This window comes from Lethenteron reissneri, chromosome 44, assembly GCF_015708825.2.
Source record: "Lethenteron reissneri isolate LAM-NWPU_2019-01 chromosome 44, ASM1570882v1, whole genome shotgun sequence".
NCBI classification, from domain to species: Eukaryota; Metazoa; Chordata; class Hyperoartia; order Petromyzontiformes; family Petromyzontidae; genus Lethenteron; species Lethenteron reissneri.
The window spans coordinates 3,229,013-3,253,889 of record NC_083822.1 but is presented as its reverse complement, the minus strand read 5'-3'; the positions used below and the strand labels follow the sequence as shown (position 1 = coordinate 3,253,889).

At 51.4% G+C, this 24,877-nt stretch overlaps 1 protein-coding gene across 4 annotated transcripts in view; it reads left to right on the top strand.

The window, feature by feature from the left end:
• The window catches only part of LOC133353469 (ankyrin repeat and fibronectin type-III domain-containing protein 1-like), a 289,388-nt gene that overhangs the window by 89,421 nt on the left and 175,090 nt on the right, over positions 1–24,877 (top strand). For all 4 annotated transcript variants that reach the window (XM_061569738.1, XM_061569737.1, XM_061569736.1 and 1 more), the window contains one exon: positions 22,679–22,983. In XM_061569738.1, coding sequence (XP_061425722.1) covers positions 22,679–22,983 — 305 coding nt within the window. The remainder of the gene's footprint in view (positions 1–22,678; positions 22,984–24,877) is intronic.

Genomic DNA, 24,877 nt, shown 5'->3' with positions numbered 1-24,877 from the left:
CACCGCTTGAATATTAGCAGCAATTTGCTTAAGTCATAAAAAAATAAGAATAAGCTTTACCCTTTCTGCCAATAAAACAGGAGGTGTTAAGATGTTCAAAAACCAAATAGATACCTATTGCAAGGAATCAAGTCTGCATTAACCACACATAGTTGTGGCCAAACATGCAAACAAACATGTTCCAATAATATATGCATTGTCTTTGAAACTGATTGACCTCCACCAGAGACATATTTCTGGCCTTGTCTCACCAGTGTTAGACCAGAGAACGCCAACACAGGCAATGCAAGGATCAACCTAGGATTAATAACTCGGGTTCAGCAGTTATATCTACTCATTAAGATCACTTCAGTCAGTAGGATTGGCAAGTATGCTATCGTATCGGGAATGTCTCTTTCAAATGTAGAAGTATCATTGGTAGGGCATAATCCATTTGTATGTGTGGGGTGGCTCCTGATGCTCCAGTGTCCTCTCACATGGCGAATGCTCATTAATGACTTTGACTAAACATCTGAATGTCAGACAATTCCAGAAAAAAAAAGTTTCAAGACTCGGTGAGCTTCTGAGTAAATAATTGCTTTTTTTATTTTCTTAGGAGACCTCATAGGAATTACATATTGTATAAACATTCCAAAGAATGTGTTTACATTTATTGCAGGCCCCTGTGGGGATTGAACAAAAAAGTGTTGTAAATTTTTTTTTATATGGGAATAGTCAGGAGAGAGTTTACAGGTTCCTGTCGATATGCAAAATAAAGCTGACGACTAATTAATGGGAATTGTTTGCATCACTTTAAAGAAAACATTTCTTTGATCGCTGGTAAATGAGTCTATGATTATACTACACAATTAGGCCTCGTGAAATATTCCAGACTTTGCCTCACGATGCCCTACAAATTCTAAGAATCCTTTCATGTTGTCCACATTGCACAATCGCGATTGTGTGCCATGTGTAATGCGGGCGCGGGCGACCTCCCGGATGTGACGTCACGGAGAGGTGGAGTTAGGTGACGTGGGAGGAAAGGTTAAGGTTCTTAAGGGAGGAGACCGGAAGAGGAAGGCAGAACGAGTGGGACTGGACCAGAGTAAGGCCACGTGGGCAAAGCCAAGGGGTGGCAGCGGCGGCCAGCGGTGGCCAGCTAAGGGAGCAGCCAGCGGAGCTGCGAGAGAAGACAGCGGTGGGGCGGCTGGAGAGAAGGCGGACGAGGAGCTGCGGGGAACACAGCCGGCGAGGCTGTGTGTGAGGGAGAGGCTACGAGAGCGACGAGAGGAGAGAGAGGCTGAGAGAACGACGAGGGGAGAAACTGCAGGAGAGCAGTATCAGTGTCAGTATAGAGTCTTATAGAAGGACAGCCGTGCGGGTTAAGAGAGAAGAACCGAATAAAGGACACCAAGCCAGACATCGTGGTCGAGTCCTTTATTACATTGGTGTCGGAAGTGCAACGGCATGTCGAAACAAGTGAGAAAGAAAAATGTTCCAGCGCCGGCATCGGCTTCTTCGTCCGAAGACGAAGACTTCCCTCCAAACATGGATCCTGCCAGGGTGGTGGAGGAGAGCCCTGCTGAAACGAGTGCGGGGACGGGAGTGGAAGATGTAGCCACAGTGTCAGGGCCGCCGACACCATCAGACGCTGATCGGCGATGGCTGCAGGTGGCTGAGCAACTGGAGACTCTCAAGGACGCCCTGGGCCAATTGTGTCATCTCGTCACCCCAAGCACGGCGACGGAGAGAGCGGAGAGTGCTCCACAGGCCGCCACGGGTTCTTCACTCCCGGCGCCATGGGCCACGCGGCAGGAGGCCGCCATCTTGCGCGTGCCGCGGCGGGAATCCGCCATCTTGACCACGCCGCGATTCGACGCCATTTTGAATTTGCCTCCGGAGGAACCATCGGCGGAGGGCGGAGTGAAGCGAAGTCGGAGTCGCCATCTCACCACGGTCAAGGAATTCGCCATTGGGGGCGACTGGAGCGCTTTCGCCTGCAGATTTTTAGCGGCGGTCCGTTCTGCGAGATGGACCGATGCTGAGGCCTTGGAAGTGTTGCCGACTCTTCTGGACGACGAATCTGTTCGTTTTTTTCGCTCCATTAAGGCCGAGAAGAAGAGGACATTATATGGAGTTTTTCAAGAAATGGCCGACGCCTACGAGCCACCTGACGACGCGCATCGGCGATTCGCTCAACGACAACGAGCGCCCGAGGAGTCGCCTGTGGCGTACAGGGGTGCAGTGCTTGATTTGGCTATGGCCGCGTATCCAGATACAACACCTGACCTGCTCGAGCCTCTCATCTTGGGCAAGATGCTCGAGCTGTCGCGGGATCTTGGGATTCCCATGCCGGTGTGCGGGCATGAGAAGCTCACCTCCCGGGCGGCGGCGAAATGTCTGGATGCACAATTCAACCTACGACGATGGAAACAGGTCACGGCGTGGACAGGGGGGCCCGTCGCGGAGGGTGGCGCTCTGGGTTGGGACCCTACGAAGTCGGTATACGTGCCGGATGAGCGGGGCCCTCAGGAGCTGACGGCCGCCTCGGTGCCATGGTCAGGCCGCGGTGGACCGGCCTCTCGTGCTGCACCGCCGATACGCGGGCGGCGCGATGCAAGGCCTGCGCTTCGGCGCAACGACGCCGATTGCTTCCGCTGCGGACGGAAGGGCCACTACGCGAAGGACTGCTGGGCCCGCATCCTGGGTCCGCCACAACAGGAGGCCTCATTACCGGCCAAGCCGCCCAAGGATCCACCGAAACAGGCAAGTCGGCACGCACCAGACACCCGGCAAGGCTTTACACCTCACCCATCACCTTCGTTGTGCGGTCATAGTGTTGTTGTTAAAGAGGGACCTTCGACGGGGCCTTGTCGCTCTGTGACGCAGTGGCGCAAATTGGCACGGAGGGTTGTTGCGGCCGCTACGGGTTCGTCCACCGTGCCGGGGTCTATACAAGGGGTGGACGTGCGCATTTTGGTCGATTCCGGGGCGTCCGCGACTATTATTTCGGATGTCATTTTTCATCTGTTAGGCATCCCACCCGGGGCCGTGCGTCCGGTTTACGGGTCGTGCGTCGCTGCGAACGGGGGTAGTATGGGCATCGTGGGCCAGGTGGACGCTAAAATATCTATTGGGGATGTGTCGGCCTCGGGCGTTGTGTTGATTTCAAGATCCTTGGCAGTTCCCTGTTTATTGGGCACTGATTTTCTGGCTAAGATGCCTATTTTGATCAAAATTAATGAGAATTGTATTGAACTGCCGGGTGGCCGTCAAATTTCGTTTCTGCCGTCGCCCTGGGGGCGACCTGCTTCGGCCGTACAAGTGCAGGCGCTATCCGTGGCATCTGTTGATATTCCACCTGGTTCACAGATGCTTATTCCCCTGCGGTATCGGAAGCCCCTGCCTGGTCGGCTGGGAGCGGTTGGGATCTTGTTGTCACCTTCAGCCTCGATAACGGCCGGATCGGCGCTGGTCGGAGCGCAGACCATCGTCCGGCCAGATCAATTACCGTTTTTGCAGGTGCTCAATGCGGGTACGGAAAATGTCTGTGTCCCAGCCGGCACGGTTGTGGCACATGCCACCACGGCATTTACGGCTCACGATTGTTCGCATAGCCAGGGAGTGGTTGCTGGTGTTTCCGAGCCTGTGGTTTCGGATGACCGCTGGATTGCTAGCTTATGTGACGGAAATTCTTCCCTGTCTGTGGATCAACGGGGTGCGCTTCATAAATTGTTATTGACGTATTCCGATGTGTTTAGCTCCAATGATTTGGATTTGGGACGCACCTCATTGCTTCACCATCACATTGCTACAGGCGACGCTGCCCCTATTCGGTTGAATTCGCACCGAATGAGTCCGGCCGAGCGAGAACACGTTCGGGGGGCAGTGGAGGATATGTTGGCTGCGGATATTATATCGCCGTCGAACAGCCCATGGGGCGCGCCTGTGGTTTTGGTTAAGAAAAAGGATGGCAAATTGCGATTCTGTGTTGACTTTCGAAAATTGAATAAGATATCGGTGGCAGATGCGTATCCCCTGCCGCGTATGGACGACTCCCTCGACGCATTGTCGGGGGCTAAGTATTTCTCTACACTGGACCTCTCTTCGGGATTTTGGCAGCTTCCCCTTGACGAGCCCTCACGGGAGAAGACCGCATTCCGTACGCCGCAGGGGTTGTTTCAATTTAACTGCCTTCCGATGGGGCTGAATGCGGCCCCTGCCACATTTCAAAGGCTCATGGAACTCGTTTTGACGGGGTTGCAGTGGGAGACATGTCTCATATATTTGGACGATATCATCGTCTTCAGCCGCACATTTGATGAACATTTAAGGCGGCTGGAGACGGTGTTCGCGAGGATGCGCTCCGCGAACTTGAAATTTAAACCAAAGAAATGTCACCTACTGCAACGGTCCGTCCGTTATTTGGGGCACATCGTGAGTGCTGAGGGGGTGTCTACGGACCCGGAAAAAACGGCGTGCGTCCGAGATTGGCCGACTCCGGTCACCGTGGGGGATGTACGTCGCTTTCTGGGATTTGCCTCGTATTATCGAAGATTTGTACCGAATTTTGCGACCATCGCGAGGCCCTTGCACCTCCTTACGGGTAAGGGACGTAAGTTTGCGTGGGGACCGCCGGAAGAGGCGGCCTTTCAGAGTCTGCGTAATCTGTTGGCTACCGCCCCAACATTGGATTATCCGGATTTCAATCAACCGTTCATTCTTGATACGGATGCGAGCGACACAGGTATTGGCGCGGTGTTGTCTCAGTCTAAAGGGGGCGTAGAGCGCGTCGTTGCGTATGGTAGCCGGGTCCTGTCGCCCGCGGAAACACGCTACTGTGTCACTCGCAGGGAACTCTTAGCCGTTGTTTTTTTCCTACGTCAGTTTCGACCGTACCTGTACGGCCGTTCCTTTATCGTACGTACGGATCATGCGGCCTTGCAATATGCCCTTAAAATGGATCAACCTTCCGGCCAGCTGTCGCGTTGGTTGGACACGCTGCAAGAATTTTCATTTCAAATTCACCATCGTAAAGGGGTGCGCCATGCGAACGCAGACGCGCTTTCTAGGTTGCCGCAGCGCTCCCCTTGCAAATGTGCGTCGGGGACGCAGAGATGTGCGCCCAGCCTACCCCCCCCTCAGCCGGTGGTATTGGCTGTGGAGAAGTCGGATGCTACTGTGGAACCGGGGCCGACTGATGGGGTTTTGAATCTGCCACGGTCTGTTTGGATAAGGGAGCAAATGATGGATGAGTCGTTAGTGTCCTTGCGGAAGCGATCCAAAGTGGAGGTTGGGGGTCCGGTTACGGAGGGTGCGCCGGAAACCGTGGTCCGAGATGGTCTGCTTATGTGGAGGGAAAGTCTCCAGGAACACTGGCGTCTAGTGGTGCCTGCGTCCCTCCGATACGAGTTGATTAGAACTCTCCATTGTGACACGCTATTACATCTGGGTGTGCAGAAGACCTTGTTGACGTTGCAACGTCATTATTTTTGGCACGGCATGTCGACGGATGTCGTGGGGCACGTCCGCGCGTGCCCTGACTGTGCCCGGCGTAAGCCTCCTAAACATCCTTATGTGCCACCCTTACAGTCAATTCGGGTGTCTCGGGTCAATGAATTGGTGGCACTGGACATTTTGGGACCTTTCCCACCTTCGGCGAGGGGTAATAAATATTTGCTGGTCGGGGTTGAGTACCTCTCCCGTTGGCCGATGGCCTGGCCGTTGCCCGATCAATCGGCCGCGGCCATTACCGACGCCTTTTTGTTCGGATATGTTATGGACAAGGGTGCGCCGGAGAGACTCCTTACGGATCAGGGCCGAAATTTTTCTTCGAAATTATTGGCGGAAGTATGCGCGGGCCTAGGGACTAAGAAGGTCCGGACATCCCCATACCATCCGCAAACGGATGGTATGGTTGAGCGGCTAAACCGGACATTGTCTGCCATGCTGTGCCACACGGTGAGTGAGCAACAATCGGATTGGGACCTGCACATCCCGGGGGTGCTTTCGGCGTACAGGATGACTCCTCATGCGGCTACGGGTTATTCGCCATTTTACCTTATGTATGGTCGGGAAAACGTGCCGCCAATGGATGTGCAGATGGGAACCGGTGTGAGGGGACCTTGTAAACCGCTTCCTGACTACATTCGGGACACTGTTCGCCGGGTCTCGGAGGCGCGGGAGAGTGCCCGTGTGGCTACGGCCAAAGCTCAGGCCCGAAATGAGAGGTACGCACGGCGTTCCAAAGGGGAGTGCCCCTGGAAGGTTGGGGACCTGGCCTGGCTCCATTGCCCGCAGGTGCGGCCGGGTACCTCTCCCAAATTTCACAAACCTTGGCGAGGGCCTGTCCGCCTCATTGAGGTTCCTAATCCTCAGTCGGCGCGTGTTCAAATTGGTTCTCGCCGCTGGTTTGTTCACACGTCGCGCTTGAAACCGTATGTTGCTCCCCTACATGATGCATCATCTCCCAATGTTGCCTTGCCGGGGTCTGTTGCTGCCGACTCTCCCCCGCCTGCGTCCATTGATCTTGCTAGAGCGCCTGTCGTACCTGTTCCAGGCAGGCCGGCCTTGACACCGGAGGGGACGAGGCGCTCTGCTCGGAGGGTGCCTGCCAGATCTGCGGGTCCTTCGAGCCCTGCAGCCCTTCCGACCCCGCTGCAGACGCATCCGCGGGACAAGCCCAAAACTGATCCTTCAAGGACACGGGACGTTGGTGGACTTCCAACAGCGACAGGGGGATTTCACCCTGTCGCTCCTCAAACTCAATCACGTTCCCGTTCCGCGGATGGGCCGCCGACCGTCCGGGACGGGCCGGCGACCCGCACACGCTCTAAATCCCTTGTGTTTCGTTGATTGTTATGTTGTATTGTTCTTACTGTGTATTTATTGCCTGCTTCTGCTACGTTATTGATTGTTGAGTTGTGTTGATTGTTCTTACTGTTATATTGCATGCTTGGTGTCCTTTGGTGTGTTACGCTCGGGTTCGCCCGCATTACTGTTGGTGTTGTTCAGCCGAGGTCGGCTGGGTTTTTCTCCACGGGGGAGGGTGGTGTAATGCGGGCGCGGGCGACCTCCCGGATGTGACGTCACGGAGAGGTGGAGTTAGGTGACGTGGGAGGAAAGGTTAAGGTTCTTAAGGGAGGAGACCGGAAGAGGAAGGCAGAACGAGTGGGACTGGACCAGAGTAAGGCCACGTGGGCAAAGCCAAGGGGTGGCAGCGGCGGCCAGCGGTGGCCAGCTAAGGGAGCAGCCAGCGGAGCTGCGAGAGAAGACAGCGGTGGGGCGGCTGGAGAGAAGGCGGACGAGGAGCTGCGGGGAACACAGCCGGCGAGGCTGTGTGTGAGGGAGAGGCTACGAGAGCGACGAGAGGAGAGAGAGGCTGAGAGAACGACGAGGGGAGAAACTGCAGGAGAGCAGTATCAGTGTCAGTATAGAGTCTTATAGAAGGACAGCCGTGCGGGTTAAGAGAGAAGAACCGAATAAAGGACACCAAGCCAGACATCGTGGTCGAGTCCTTTATTACACATGCATGAGGTCATGGTATCATCCCACCGTCTATTATAATTTCACCTCCCGAGTCGCTGTACAGTGCAATTGAGAAAGCATAACTGAGAGAGCAGTCTTTGCGCCATGGTGCTGTGTACATTTCGCCGTGGACCTTTCTACGTCTGGCACTAAACACAGACATGGGTGGCAGGCATCAGCCAGCGCTGTTTTCTTAACGCCCACCGAGGGGTGCATACCCTCATTCCCCCCAAAAAAAATTTGGCCGCAAATATAATAAATCAGACTGGGCGTTAATGGAACTACTTTAAGCTGTTTGCTGTCTCACCTACAGCAAAGCACTTTGCGCGGCATTTGTTTCCGAACGGCGGACTTTCTGCGAAGGGCTATCCGAGTTGCATTGCCACGAGGCTCGCGAATGGCCGAATGATTTGTCAACGCCCTTGCCTCGCAGTGATCCTTTCATCTGCATACCAACAATAAACCGCTGGCAATGGCTCGAGGCGCTCTCTTCTTTGTTTGACTTGTAAGTTGGGATGCCCGTGTAAGGTTTCCTGTTCCCAGGGCATGTTTGTTGTTTCCAAGGTGGAGAAGTTACAGGAAGCTTAGATTTACTACTAATTCACGCTCCCCTTTCCATGGAGAGAATAATGAGCGAGGCTTGTTGCTACTTTTACCTGGCATCAGCCAAGCGTTTGGCACTCCCTCCCAAAACAGCCCTCGAATTGGGTATGACGCGCATTAACTTTGCGCTTTTTGTTTGAAAGAACCATCTCTTAATGCCATCCATCAACCACGTACTGCCGAGGTCCACAGGACATTCTGCGGGTACCAAATATCTGGCTGTTATCTCCAGTGATGGCATCACGGACAAAGTGTTGACTGTGATTAAAATGTGGAGGCTTTACTCAAATGAATCTTTCAAGCCACAATAAAGATTTGTCACATTGAATTTACCACCACATCAGTGTGACTGAGAAAGCGTTAAAATAAACTCTTTTTACAGCTTATTAGTGCTGGGTTATACATTAATACTTGGTTTTAAAACCCAAGTTAGCCGAGCTTTATCCTGAATGCAACACATAATGTAAATTTACCTGAGATCTTCAAAACTTCCATTTTAATTGCCTTTAAAAGCTGTGGTGCTGTTTTGGATGTTGTGTCACAGACAAGTCTATTTTGGTTGTACCCCAACTCGGAGTGAAGTCTTGACATGCCATGAGATGCTTCGGTATTAGTGAACGGTCTCTGACATTGTTATGATCTCCCTTAACAAAGAAGCTGCGTGATAAATTAGAAAGTTGTAGGAGAGGGTGTGAGAAAAGTATTTGTTTTGCTTGCGAGGGCAAATTTATTTCATCAGCAGATGACAGTAGAATTCCAGGATTTCAAAAACAGTTCCCAGCCTTTTGCAGTCTCCGTGTTTTCACAATATTGGTGTTTTTTTTTCTTTCTTAGAAGTCTTTGTGCACTGCTCAAATTGTGTTCAGTGATTTACTTTAGCAGTAACTATAAATAACGTGTTCCTTTGAAATTCAGAAATCTGTCTTTGGGCACTCTTTCAAAAATCTGGCTTGTGAAACACCACATGCTCAACTTAAATTGCTTTTCAGCATCTTCAGGCATTATCTGCCTGAGTAGGTCAGAGCCCAATGCCCCATGCCAGGCACAATACCGGCATGATGGTTGGAGGTTCTGGAGAGAACTCCGCTATGATATTCTCAATAGCAACGTGTTCAGTGCTGAAAACTGGGAGCTTGAGGGGATAGAGGTTTGCACTTGATCAATATGTGCTGGGCCCCCGCCCCTCCCGCCATGAATATCATGAGTTTTAAGAAGAGACTGAGATCACTGGAACAATGCACCCTGTTAGAGCCCAGGGTTGTTTGTACATTCTTCAGGAACAACTTGCCGTCAGTGTTAATTCCGAAAAAACAATTACACTTTCAGTTTGCAAAAACAAAAAAAACATTTGGCTTATAAAACATTCAAGCGTTCACAATTCATTTTCATAATTATACCTGGAGCCAATTGCACAAAATAAAGTAGGCTCACCCACCCATTATAGCATTTGCGCAGTGCTTTTGGGGCCGTTATGGTTTGTCAGCAATCCTATTTTGCTTGTGAACTGGGTGCAAAGCCAATTCTGATTTATTGGGATGAAAGGCAAAGCATCACTTTTAAATTAATGCTTGTGCTGAACAGCGTTATGTAAGTTGCATTCGAAATGCACAATTGTGAGGGTTATAAACCAAGTGGCTTGCCTGTGGTTTTTGGCCATTGATGTGCTCGGCTGACATTTGGCTATGTCTTGTGGCTTTCACACTGGCAGACAAGCCAGAGGCTGGCTCCATGCTGTTTTGGTTTTGGAAAGATATAAGTCTAGACATGTTTATGTTACCTTTCCTCACCTACTGGCTGCTTGGGGTTGACCATGCCTTGCAAACACCGTATCTCTGAACGGTCAGAAATCTGTTCAGCACTTTTTTTCTACTTACATAATCTTGCATACCTAAAATACTGCACATACAGCAATGCAACACATCTGACAGTTAATCTTTCAAGTGTACAGTTATCTTGACATTTGGCTGACTTTATTTAAGTTTAGGCAAAGTGGGGAAAAACATGTAACGTGCTTCTCATACCATTTCATGTTTTATTAATTTCCCCGTGTTATCTCAGAGGTAACACATGCGAAATATGTCTTTACATGTACGTGTATTTAATTAAGAAACAATAGCTGCATTTCATTTTGATAATTAACAATTATGATCATTTATAATTTGGTTTAACACGAAGGAACAGTGTCACTAATTCTATTGTAATGTATTTACTGACTCTTGAGAATGGCTTTGTTTAGTCACCGACAATGACATGATCTCATAATCATGGGTTTTCCTTGGGATTTTTTTCAAATTGAAGAAAAGAAAAATCAGTTGTGACGAAATTATGGGCCTGCTTTTTTAAGCATTCTCTTTTTTTAACAATCCTAGATAATTTTTTCCCTGCACTGTTTAATCAACCAATGGGGAACTTTTTGTTGATTGAGTAACCTAAGATTCAACGCTAGATTCAAACTGGAGTGCTCCTCTCACCGAACAGGTAGCTCAGGCATTAGAGGAGTGGCTCGCAACCAGAAGTTTGTGAGTTAAAATCCTGGTTGGGGGTTGACTCAGCTCCGTCATCTCTCTGGGGTTGAAAAAATAAGCACCAGTTTGTGGAGGAAGCAAACCAGTGGTTGTCCTACAGATAAACTCGTCTGTGCCACAGGAATTAGACATTTTCACTGCTGGCTGTGAATATGAGTTGAGCACCATCTCACCGTTCATTTGAGCAGGACCGCTTTGAGTGGTTTTCGTGGTCACTCGTGCCGATTGTACTTATTTCGCACCGTACGTAGCCAACCGTGCTAATTGGGTGGAGGTGGCAATAGAACTTGCACATAATGCTTTGTGTTCATGAGCAGGAGTTCTCTACGCTTGCCATAATGGGGAGCTGTGCTGCTCTGGGGCCTTGGTGGTTTCAAGCACGATACGTTTTACAGACTTATGTCTTCACGTGAGCCCCAGTGCCATCCTTAGTGTGGGCCCCCTTGCTGTTTGTTGTGTTAACCTCTTTCACCTGGAGTTGTCCATATTCTTTTTTTTGGCATAGACCACGAGATCTTAGCAAGGTCAACGAGCGTTGCTGATGACACTCGTACTTATGGCTTTAGATATTTTCAGTTAAATTTGACTTTGTTATTTATCCAGGCAAGAACTGGCGAAACTCAAATAATCTTTATAGAGGGAAGCGTACAGTAATTTGTAGTCGCCATTATAATTCATGCAGAGCTGCATATAAAATGTATCAGAGAGTGAATTTGGTGATATATTTGTATTAGAATTATAGTGTGTAATACATCACATAGTGAACACATCTCTGTACATGGGGCTGGCTCGTTTGCACCGAAAAAAACAGAGATCGGGTTAATATTTACAATGCCAATGCTGACGGATTCTTCTATATAAGGCAATGCAGAATATGCAGCGCGATCAAGTGAGAGCCTCCGCTAATCCATGGAACTCCTCATTTTCTGCACTGAGTGCTTGTTATGACAATGGAACGACAAACTCCATGGCTGGAACCCGTATCCACGACTGGCTACTGTGTCTCCTGGCATGCTGGCGAATTCTGCTCCGAAGATCGTCAATGTGGGCACGATGACTGCAATGGTGCCGAGGAATGGAAGGAGATGAGTGTACAGAGGGAGGTGAAAGGTCAAGGTGCAGCCCTGTAATTCCTTGCTCACGCCACTGCTGGGTGGAAGGGCCTCCACTCGAGGGGTGTTCGAGAGAGCCCCTTGAGAGGGCATTGGGCCTGTTGTGTTCAACGTTGGTCAGACGTCTCGACAGAGGTAGGAGTCTCCACACATTACCACACCACAGGCGAGTCTGCCGATGGATTAACTGCGCTGCACCCATTTATACTGATGGGTAGACAGAGGGAAATGAGGTATTAGAAACTTGGCCATTGTTTTATGAAATCCATGATCTCTGGATTTCAAGTTCAGTACCCATGGAGCAAGAATATGGTATTTTATTTTGTTTTCCACATCGTTGTCATCACGAGCAAATACATTTTGATTGGGGGGGGGGGTTCCAACCTTGAAAATATATTGAAAATAGAGAATATTTAAGTATAATAATCTGCACAGTTTTTCATTTTATTTGAGAAAAACGTACATTATTCCATGCAGCATGGAAATAAGAATATGAAATTATGAATCAGAGTTCATAATCTATATATATAAAATCGCGAATCTGTCTGTCTGTGTGTGTGTCTGTGTGTCGCCGGACCATACGCAGTTTCATTGGACGGCGGTTGCCCCTGGCAACGGGTAGCGACGCATTCGCTGCGGGGTGGACGCCATTTTTAATTCCTGTTAAAAATAGGCGCACGCATTAACACGCGACTCTGAGGTAAATTCATCAAAGTTTCACGTCATCTTCACTCCCCCCCCACCACAATGTGTGCAATTACTATTATAGGGTCGGTAGATTATAAAATTATAGCGATTAGACAGTATTATTGTAGCACGGGGGGGGGGGGGGGGGGGGAACGGCACCCGTACCCACCCTCAGCCGGGTGGGCAATTTAGGCGAGGCCAGAGGCTCTGCACGGTACTAGGCCTCGACACCCACCACGCGACTCTGAGGTAGATTCATCAAACTTTCACGTCCTCTTCACTCCCCCGCCACCCCAATGTGTGCAATTACTATTATAGGCTCGGTAGATAATAAAATTATAGCGATTACACAGTTTTATTGTAGCATGGGGGGGGGGGGGGGGAACGGCCCCGGTACCCAGCCTCAGCCCGGTGGCCAATTTAGGCGAGGCCGGAGGCTCTGCACGCTACTAGGCCTCGACACCCCACCACACTATAGGCCGTACATACTACTGCACAGCGGCCGAGGAGATCGTGGCTGGGGGGGGCAGGGGTAGCAGCCCATCTGTGTATATATGTAAGGTTATTAAGAAATATATTTTTCATAGCGATTAGACAGTATTATTGTAGTGCGGGGGGGGGGGGGTAACACCCCCAGTACCCAGCCTCAGCCGGGTGGGCAATCTAGGCGAGGCCGGAGGCTCTGCACGGTACTAGGCCTCGACACCCCACCACACTATAGGCCGTACATATTACTGCACAGCGGCCGAGGAGATCGTGGCTGGGGGGGCAGGGGTAGCAGCCCATCTGTGTATATATGTGTAATGCGGGCGAGAGCGACCTCCCGGATATGACGTCACGGAGAGGTGGAGTTATGTGACGTGGGAGCAAGGTTCGGGTCCTTAAGGGATGAAACCGGAAGGAGACGAGAGAGAGTGGGAGACTGAGCAAGGGTAAGGCCACGCAGGGCGAAGCCAGGGAAGAGTGGCGCCGTCGGCCAGCGGTGACCAACTAAGAGAGCAGCCAGCGGAGCTGCGGGAGGAGACAGCAGTGGGGCTGCTGGAGAGAGAGAGCGGTTGAGGAGCTGCAGCGAGTATAGCCGGGGAGGCTGTGTATGGGAGACAGCAGCAAGGCTGCTAGGAGCTACGGGAGCGACAGGGAAACAGCCGAGAGGCTGTCCGAGGCTACGGGAGCGACACGAGGAGGAGCTGCAGCGAGTACAGCCAGGGGGGGCTGCGTGAGGGTAACAGCAGCGAGGCTGCTAAGAGGCTACGGGAACGACGGAGACCAACAGCGGGGCTGTTAGCGGTGACGGGTGTAACAACAGCGTCGGCACCGTGTGGAAAGTCTCAAAGGAGGACAGCCGTGTGGGAGACAGCAAACGAACCGAATAAAGGACACCAAGCCAGACATCGTGGTCGAGTCTTTTATTACATTGGTGTCGGAAGTGCAACGGCATGTCGAAGCAAGTAAGAAAGAAAATTATTCCGGCGCCAGCATCGGCTTCTTCGTCCGACGACGACGACTTCCCTCCAACCATGGATTCTGCTGGGGTGGTGGAGGAGAGCCCTGCTGAAACGAGCGCGGGGACTGGAGTTGAAGATGTCGCCATGGTGTCGGGCCCGCCAACAACATCGGACGCTGATCTGTGATGGCAGCAGATGGCGGAGCAACTGGAGACTCTCAAGGATGTCCTGGCGCAGTTGAGTCATCTTGTCACGCCAAAGACGGCGACGGTGAGAGCTGAGAGTGCTCCACAGGCCGCCACATTATCTTCGCTTCCGACGCCATCGGCCACGCGGCAGGAGGCCGCCATCTTGCGCGTTCCGCGGCGGGAAACCGCCATCTTGACCACGCCGCGGTTCGATGCCATTTTGAATTTACCACCGGAGGAGCCATCGGTGGAGGGCGGAGTAAAGAGAAGTCGGAGTCGCCATCTTACCACAGTTAAGGAATTCGCCATCGGCGGCGATTGGAGCGCTTTCGCCTGCAGATTCTTGGCGGCGGTCCGTTCGGCGAGGTGGACCGATGCTGAGGCCTTAGAAGTGTTGCCGACTCTTCTGGACGACGAATCAGTTAGATTTTTTCGTTCCATAAAGGCAGAAAAGAAGAAGACATTATATGGAGTTTTTGAAGAAATGGCCGACGCCTACGAGCCACCTGATGATGCGCATTGGCGATTTGCTCAACGACAACGAGCGCCCGAGGAATCGCCCGTTGCATACAGGAGTGCAGTGCTTGATTTGGCCATGGCAGCATATCCAGAGACACCACCTGACCTGCTCGAGCCTCTCATCTTGGGCAAGATGCTCGAGCTGTCTCGGGATCTTGGGATTCCCATGCCTGTGTGTGGGCATGAGAAGCTCACTTCCCGGGCGGCGGCAAAATGTCTCGATGCACAATTCAACCTCCGACGGTGGAAACAAGTCGCGGCGTGGACGGGGGGGCCCGTCGCATAGGGTGGCGCTCTGGGTTGGGACCCTACGAAGGCGGTCTACGTGCCGGATGGGGGGGGCCCTCAGGAGCTGACGGCCGCCTCCGGTCCATGGTCGGGACGCGGTGGGCCGGGCCCGCACGCTGCACCACCGGTACGGGGCCAGCGGGATGCAAGGCCTGCGCTTCGGCACAACGACGTCGAATGCTTCCGCTGCGGGCAGAAGGGCCACTACGCAAAGGACTGCTGGGCCCGCATCCCGGGTCCGCCGCAACAGGAGGCCTCATCAACGGACAAGCCGACCAAGGAACCTCCGAAACAGGCAAGTCGGCATGCACCAGACACCAGGCAAAGCTTTGCACCTCACCGATCACCTTCGTTGCGCGATTCAAATGTTGTTGTTGAGGAGAGGCCATCGACGGGGCCTTGTCGCTCGGTGACGCAGTGGCGCAAGTTGGCATGGAGGGTTGTCGCGGCCGCTACGGGTTCGTCCACTGTACCGGGGTCTATACAAGGGGTGGACGTGCGCATTTTGGTCGATTCCGGGGCGTCCGCGACTATTATTTCGGATGTCATTTTCCATCTGTTGGGCATCCCACCCGGGGCCGTGCGTCCGGTTTACGGGTCGTACGTCGCTGCGAACGGGGGTAGCATGGGCATCGTGGGCCAGGTGGACGCTAAAATATCTATTGGGGAGGTGTCGGCCTCGGGCATTGTGTTGATTTCAAGGTCCTTGGCAGTTCCTTGTTTATTGGGCACTGATTTCCTGGCTAAGATGCCTATTTTGATCAAAATTAATGAGAATTGTATTGAACTGCCGGGTGGCCATCAAATCTCGTTTCTGCCATCGCCCTGGGGGCGACCTGCTTCAGCCGCACAAGTGCAGGCGCTGTCCGTGGCATCTGTTGACATCCCACCTGGCTCACAGATGCTTATTCCCTTGCGGTATCGGAAGCCCCTGCCTGATCGGCTAGGAGCGGTTGGGGTTTTGTTGTCTCCGTCAGCCTCGATTACGGCCGGATTGGCGCTGGTTGGGGCACAGACCATCGTCCGGCCGGATCAATTACCGTTTTTACAGGTGCTCAATGCGGGTGCGGAAAACGTCTGCGTCCCGGCTGGTACGGTTGTGGCACATGCCACGACGGCATTTACGGCTCAGGATTGTTCGCATAGCCAGGGGGTGGTTGCTGGTGTTTCTGAGCCTGTGGCTTCAGATGATCGCTGGATTGCTAACTTATGTGACGGAAATTCTTCCCTGTCCGTGGATCAACGTGGTGCGCTTCACAAATTGTTATTGACGTATTCGGATGTGTTCAGCTCCAATGATTTGGATTTGGGACGCACCTCGTTGCTTTCCCATCATATTGATACAGGCGACGCTGCCCCTATTCGGTTGAATTCGCACCGAATGAGTCCTGCCGAGCGGGAACACGTTCGGGGGGCAGTGGAAGACATGTTGGCTGCGGACATTATATCGCCATCTAACAGCCCATGGGGCGCGCCTGTGGTTTTGGTTAAGAAAAAGGATGGCACATTGCGATTTTGTGTTGATTTTCGCAAATTGAATAAGATATCGGTGGCAGATGCGTATCCCCTGCCGCGTATGGACGACTCCCTCGATGCATTATCGGGGGCGAAGTTCTTTTCTACACTGGACCTCTCTTCGGGATTTTGGCAGCTTCCCCTTGACGAGCCCTCACGGGAGAAAACCGCATTCCGTACGCCGCAGGGGTTGTTTCAATTCAACTGCCTTCCAATGGGGCTGAATGCGGCCCCTGCCACATTTCAAAGGCTGATGGAGCTCGTGTTGACGGGGTTGCAGTGGGAGACATGTCTCATATATTTGGACGATATTATTGTCTTCAGCCGCACATTTGATGAACATTTAAGGCGGCTGGAGACGGTGTTCACGAGGATGCGCTCCGCGAATTTGAAATTCAAACCAAAGAAATGTCACCTACTGCAACGCTCCGTCCGTTATTTGGGGCACATCGTGAGTGCTGAGGGGGTGTCCACGGACCCGGAAAAAACGGCGTGCGTCCGGGATTGGCCAACTCCGGCCACCGTGGGGGATGTACGTCGGTTTTTGGGATTTGCCTCGTATTATCGAAGATTTGTGCCGAATTTTGCGACGATCGCGAGACCCTTGCACCTCCTTACGGGTAAGGGACGTAAGTTTGCGTGGGGACCGCCGGAAGAGGCGGCCTTTCAGAGTCTGCGCGATCTGTTGGCTACGGCCCCAACATTGGATTATCCCGATTTCGATCGCCCATTCATTCTTGATACGGACGCGAGTGACACAGGTATTGGCGCGGTATTATCCCAGTCTAAAGGGGGCTTAGAGCGCGTCGTGGCGTATGGTAGCCGGGTCTTGTCTCCCACGGAAACCCGCTACTGTGTCACTCGCAGGGAACTCCTAGCCGTTGTTTTTTTCCTACGTCAGTTTCGACCGTACCTTTACGGTCGTTCCTTTGTCGTGCGTACGGATCATGCGGCCTTGCAATATGCGCTTAAAATGGATCAGCCATCCGGCCAGTTGGCGCGTTGGTTGGACACGCTGCAGGAATTTTCCTTCCAAATTCACCATCGGAAGGGGGTGCGCCATGCGAACGCAGACGCACTTTCCAGATTGCCGCAGCGCTCCCCTTGCAAATGTGCGTCGGGGATGCATAGATGTACGCCCAGTCTATCCCCCCCTCAGCCGCTGGCGTTAGCTGTCGAGAAGTTGGATGCTCCTATGGAACCGGGGCCGACTGACGGGGTTTTGAATCTGCCGCGGTCTGTTTGGATTCGGGAGCAGATGATGGATGAGTCGTTATTGTCCTTGCGGAAGCGATCTAAAGTGGAGAATGGGAGTCCGGGTACGGATGGGGTACCGGAAACCGCGCTCCGAGATGGTCTGCTCATGTGGAGGGAAGGTCTCCAGGAGCGCTGGCGTCTGGTTGTGCCAGCGTCCCTGCGATACGAGTTGATTAGAACTCTCCATTGTGACACGCTATTACATCTGGGTGTGCAGAAGACCTTATTGACGTTGCAACGTCATTACTTTTGGCACGACATGGCGACAGATGTTGTGGGGCACGTCCGCGCGTGCCCTGATTGTGCCCGACGTAAGCCACCTAAACATCCTCATGTGCCGCCTATACAGTCAATTCAGGTGTCTCGGGTTAATGAATTGGTGGCACTGGACATTTTGGGACCTTTCCCACCATTGGCGAGGGGTAATAAATATTTGCTGGTTGGGGTTGAGTACCTCTCCCGTTGGCCGATGGCCTGGCCGTTGCCCGACCAATCGGCCGCGACCATTACCGACGCCTTTTTGTTCGGGTACGTTATGGACAAGGGTGCGCCTGAGAGACTCCTCACGGACTAGGGCCGAAATTTCTCTTCTAAATTATTGGCGGAAGTGTGCACGGGCCTTGGGACTAAGAAAGTACGGACGTCCCCATACCATCCGCAAACGGATGGTATGGTTGAGCGGCTAAACCGGACATTGTCTGCCATGCTGTGCCATACGGTGAGTGAACAACAATCGGATTGGGACCTGCACATCCCGGGGGTGCTTTCGGCGTACCGGATGACTCCTCATGCGGCTACAGGTTATTCGCCGTTTTACCTTATGTATGGTCGGGAAAACGTGCCGCCGATGGATGTGCAGTTGGGAACCGGTGTGAGGGGACCTCGTAAACCACTCCCTGATTACATTCGGGACACTGTTCGCCGGGTCTCGGAGGCGCGGGAGAGTGCCCGCGCGGCTACGGCCAAAGCCCAGGCCCGGAACGAGAGGTATGCTCGACGTTCCAAGGGGGAGTGCCCCTGGAAGGTTGGGGACCTGGCCTGGCTCCATTGCCCGCAGGTGCGGCCGGGTACCTCTCCTAAATTTCACAAACCTTGGCAAGGGCCCGTCCGCCTCATTGAGGTTCCCAACCCTCAGTCGGCGCGTGTCCATATTGGATGTCGCCGCTGGTTTGTTCACACGTCGCGCTTGAAACCATATGTTGCTCCCCTACATGATACGTCATCTCCTAATGTTGCCTTGCCGGGGTCTGTTGCTGCCGACTCTCCCCTGCCTGCGTCTATTGATCTTGCGAGAGCGCCTGTCGTGCCTGTTCCAGACAGACCGGCCGTGACGCCGCAGGTGACGAAGAGCCCTGCTCGGAGGGTGCCTGCCAGGACTGCGGGAACTCCGGGCCCTGCGGCCCTTCCGACCCCGTTGCAGGCACAGTCGCGGGACACGTCCGGGGCTAATTCTTCAGGGACACGGGACATTGGTGGACCTCCAACATCGACAGGAGGATTACGCCCTGTCACTCCTCAACCTCCGTCACGTTCCCGCTCTGCGGGTGGGCCGCCGACCGTCCGGGACGGGCCGGCGACCCGCACACGTTCTAAATCCCTTGTGATTCGTTGATTGTTATGTTGCATTGTTGTTCTTACTGTTATATTTATTGCCTGCTTCTTGTACGTTCGTTGATTGTTATGTTGTGTTGATTGTTCTTACTGTTATATTGCATGCTTGGTGTCCTTTGGTGTGTCAAGGTCGGTTTCGCCCGCATTACTGTTGGTATTGTTCAGCCGAGGTCGGCTGGGTTTTTCTCTACGGGGGAGGGTGGTGTAATGCGGGCGCGAGCGACCTCCCGGATATGACGTCACGGAGAGGTGGAGTTATGTGACGTGGGAGCAAGGTTCGGGTCCTTAAGGGATGAAACCGGAAGGAGACGAGAGAGAGTGGGAGACTGAGCAAGGGTAAGGCCACACAGGGCGAAGCCAGGGAAGAGTGGCGCCGTCGGCCAGCGGTGACCAACTAAGAGAGCAGCCAGCGGAGCTGCGGGAGGAGACAGCAGTGGGGCTGCTGGAGAGAGAGAGCGGTTGAGGAGCTGCAGCGAGTATAGCCGGGGAGGCTGTGAATGGGAGACAGCAGCAAGGCTGCTAGGAGCTACGGGAGCGACAGGGAAACAGCCGAGAGGCTGTCCGAGGCTACGGGAGCGACACGAGGAGGAGCTGCAGCGAGTACAGCCAGGGGGGGCTGCGTGAGGGTAACAGCAGCGAGGCTGCTAAGAGGCTACGGGAACGACGGAGACCAACAGCGGGGCTGTTAGCGGTGACGGGTGTAACAACAGCGTCGGCACCGTGTGGAAAGTCTCAAAGGAGGACAGCCGTGTGGGAGACAGCAAACGAACCGAATAAAGGACACCAAGCCAGACATCGTGGTCGAGTCTTTTATTACATATGTAAGGTTATTAAGAAATATATTTTTCACCCGGGCAACGCCGGGTACTTTTGCTAGTACCTATATATAAACCACTTTTGTTGAGTTAATTGGATTCGTGGCATTCTTAAGCTTTACTCTAAAGCTTCCCATACTGCATTGCCACATGTGAAGGACACTGACATATTCTATTAATTAAGGCAGTGAAGTGGACTTGGGCATGGCGCTTGAAAGAACTCTGGCCGACATTCAAGGGTTACGTGAGAGGGTGGCAGCCAAGGCGTGGAACGCGTCCACGGGGAAGTCCACTGAGGAGCTGGAGCGATGAATTCAGCTCGCGTGACCATGCTCCGTGGATTGATACATCGTGGGATCATGGAAGATGGTGGCAGCTTGGAGAGGCCTTCATCTGGCAGTGGATTGACCGTGACTGATGATGATCTTGATTATTCTGCTCACGGCCATATAATTAGTGAATTTATATTGCACCTAGATATGACTTTCATTAGCTACGCGGTGGCCCTCTTTACCATTCCATATTCGATAATGGTGTGGAGTTTCTGCCTATTAATGATGTGATTCAATAATAGTATTAGTATAATCATTGTTCATAATGGTTGGTGCGTTCAAAGGCTTGTTTCAATGTATGAGGCTGCTACGTTGATAATAGACGGTGAAGGAAAAAAACACATCATGTGTCGTTCCATTCAATCGACGCATGCTGTTTGGCACGTTGGAATTCATTATTTACCTTTGATCAAATCCCACCCGTTACAGATTGCTTTTGTTGAGGGGGTTCACGCACAATCATAAACCACATTCAAATGTAGTCGCATAGACTGTGTTGTTGGTTTTTTAAATGGAATTAGAGGGTCAAATTACCTTTGTTTAAAAAGCGGTTCCTTCTGTTGGGTTTAAATGAAGTTGAGCCTTCCCGCTCCTCGAGATATAAATTCAAAGTGTAAGGTGAACAACTTGATGGCATGCTACAACATTCACTCGGAAATTGATTTAGTCTGTTTCTTTAAGTGAAGGTGCCCATAACAGACTCTAGCTCATATACTTGTAAGCTGTTAATCGCAATTCAAAGATACCCGTTGCAGGGAAGCTGGACATGAGAACCTCATGGCGGTACCCCGGGGTGACCATAGTACCGCGGCTCTCGCGTAATGTCCGTGATGCAGTAATTTTTAGTCTGTTGATGGTCGGCGATGCGGCAATCGACTCATCTCGACGAGCTGTACACTACGATGCACCACTACGGTGCGTACCGCGAGCGTTCAGAATTTCAGCGAAATCGTCCTCGCTGCGTTTCGACATCGTGGAGTAGCACGGATTTCGGATTGATTGGTAGCCCAGTCGCGGAGTTAAGTACACCCCTGGAAAAAATAGTGTCCCAGAAATAAAATATTTAATTGCCTCGGCCATTTTGTATTATTTGGTACCCTGGGGTACTGCCATAAGGATCATGTGTATGTTTGAAATTATGCTGTGCAGTTTTGAATGAGAAAACTCATTAGAAGATAGCTTTTGCTTCGCAGTTTATTACACGAGACTTGAAATTCCAAATATGATGAAACTGTGAGATGCTGAAAGAACCACGGACGAAACAAAAAAAATACCTCAAACACGTTTGCTCCAAAAACGTGTGGTTAATTCTTGCAATAAATTTGCTGTGCCTTGCAGACATATGTTTTAATTTTAACATCGAGGCAAATAAAAACAGTTTGTTACCACATTCTTTCTGAACTCATGCCATAAATGGATGACATTTGTTCAATTGTTGCCATACATTTTTATGCTGCCTGGAATTTCGATCGGTGCTTGTTTAGAAAAGGGCAAAGCTCAAACAATTATTGTCAGTTTTACAATAATGTGCTCTGTAAGCTTGTTCCGTGCATATTGGACGTTATTTATTGGCCAAAATGCATGCAAACAATAATTTAGAGACTGCTTGTTAATCCACTGCTGGATAAAGGCCTCCTCATGCCGATGCCTTGCGCTCGCTGAGAACGCGCACGGACGATGGGAGGAACAATGCCCAAGTGTGGGTGCAGAGGTGGAACAATCGGAGATGATGAGCCAAAACGCTTTTATCCTTAGGTGGTAATAATAATGGATAACAGCACGTCATATGTGAGGGTTGTCTGACCAGACTTGACTTGCGCTGGTCAGTGTGGGTGAGTGAAAGACAGGGGGTGGGGGGGCGGGGGGGGTACCCAGTAGTTGTTCAGATATCGCTCGCCACCGATGTTAGCCGTCGTCGGGAATCAAACTCAGGTTGCAAGTTTCGTCCCTCAGAGCACCTGCCACTGCACCACTAATATCACTCTGCGAAATGTTTAATGATCTATTGTATAATTCCCCAAAGGCAGTTGCCAATCATGTTGATTACACGTGGGTGTTGTATCGCAGACTCCAGATCCAGTTACACTTGACGGTGAGATATCGTTACTCGACACTTTTGTTTCCCTTGGAGCCACTGTCGCAACAAAGCCCCATCCCGGGAAATCGATCTGGGGGGGGGGGGGGGGGGGTGGAGGAGTCAGGTGGAAACTCACGCTCACTAAATGCCGCTCATCGTGACTGAACAGCCCTATCCCGTGCGCGTGTCCACGTTCAGGTGACGAGGACGAGGACGACGACGACTTCCAGTTTCCGCTCTCGCCCAAAGTCGAGAGGCTCGCCCTGGCCAGGAGCCACCAGCCTCTCCCGCAGATCTGCCTCCCCGATGACTGCCCCTTCGAGAGACCACAGCAGCAGCAGCAGCAGCTGCGGCGATCGCGTACGCTGGGCCCAGGCCACTTCCGCAAGAGCCACTCGGTGGACGAGAGCCTGGGCCAAGCGCAGGACTCGAGCGGGAACCTTCCGTCGCGGGGCCACACCAGCAGGGCCGACGGCTGCCGCGCCGGACTCAAGCGCAAAGCCGTGAGTTCTCGCTGCGCGCTCGGGGGTTGCAACACCGCTCAGTCGCTGGGTTCACGTGCAGGTAGCAGCCTGCAGTGGGTTCAGTTGTGCAAGTGAACTGATGGTCTCATCCCAATCAACAATGGTGAAGGTACAACCCTGCAATGGCTTCTGTTCATGGGCGGAATTTGCCGGGTGGGGGCGGTGGGCACGGGGGGCTATGCCCCCCCCCCCGAAAAAACTGGACACGTATTCATTTATTTTCAGTATTTTACAATTAAGATTAATAAATTAATAAATAACACTATTAATAATTATACGCACCCGCAATTCCAAATGCGAGGGGTAAAGTCAACCCCTGCCCCCCTCCCAAATATAAAAGTGAAATTCCGCGTCTACTTTTATTGCTGGTGGAAGGACCTCTACTGGAGGATATTTTGGCCTACTTGGTCATACTGGCCTGGCCACACGTCTTGGAAGAGGCGGCAGTACCCACACTTTACCTCGTCACACGTGACCCGTCCGTCGAATAACTGTGGTGTACCCATTTATACTTCTGGGTGGACAAGTGGGGGCTTGGGGGGATTTACGTACCGTTAGTTGAAACTTATTTCGCACCATACGTAGCCGATCGTGCTAATCGGAGGTGCGGGGAAAGGACAATAAGCTAAAGGTAAAAAGCAGTTCTAAAGGAATTAGTTTTTTCAATCTAGATTTAAATGCGCATCGCTCCAGTGCCCCATTGTTTAAACTGCTGTTCCGGGACATGGAATCAAATCGCCGACCTCTGAATTGCAAATCCAGTGCTCTAACCTTGACACCATGGTAGCACCCTCCAATGACCGCAGTAGAGAAAAAAAACCATAATATTAAATCTTGATTTGAAGCTTTCGTAAATTTAGTTGTTCACCTAATTTGGTCAAATGTCAGCTCTGAGAATAAATATATATCAATTCTACTGCAATGTGAGAAGGTGCATTGCTGCTGCCTCTCCTCCCGAGTGTGTATAGTAAAGGTCATTTGAAAGGATCTCAGACATTTTCAAGAGATACTCTGTCTCGTGACATGATGACAACACCACAATTGGAATGCAGTTGGGAAAATGACAATTAAGGAGAGAGCCTTAGCAGGCTGCATACAACTAGTTTTCATTAATTATGTTACCTGCAGGGTCACGAAATGGAAGTAATGGAATTAATCTGTTGAGCTATATGTAATTCTGAGTGTTATTTTTCTGCACTCGTGGGTTTCCCCCAAGTAGATCCAGTTTCCTCCTATGCAGTGATGAAGCACATGCATATTCAGCTTAAATATGTAGTGTTATAGATGATATATTGGTGTGTATGAAGGGGAGATGACAAACTGTTAGGTAAAGTGTCAATCAATAGCTCCAGTTTGTCAACAACAATTAAGTATTAAAGACATTTTAAGAATAAAATCGTTCTCATGGAAGGGTAAGATGCTCGGCTAAAACATGTTTTCCAGAATAAGAGTAGCGTAACTCGCCTTCTTCCTCAAGTCGAAGAACGAGCAAATGAACGGGACGAAGACCGCTTTGAAAGGAAGGACAATCCTGGAAGTATTTTCGACACGGTGGAGGGACGGGGGGAGGGGAAGTTGGGGGAGAGGGAGACGCAGAGGTGACATGGGGGTAGGAGGGAGAAGGGGACAGAGAGGTGACACAATTTGTTCAGAAAACAAAATAAAAAATGTATGAGCTGACATTTAGTACTTTATGAGCATTTTGTTTGTTAGAGAAGTTTTCTTCCAATTTGAGACTTTTTGTGAGGAGAAAAAAAAGGTCCAGAAGTGGTGTAAATAGTTTATTCTTCGTAAAACCAAGTTTGAAAGATGAGCATAATATTTAGTGGAAGATCCAAACCTACGAGAGCATGCCAAATAAATAAGTAACAAA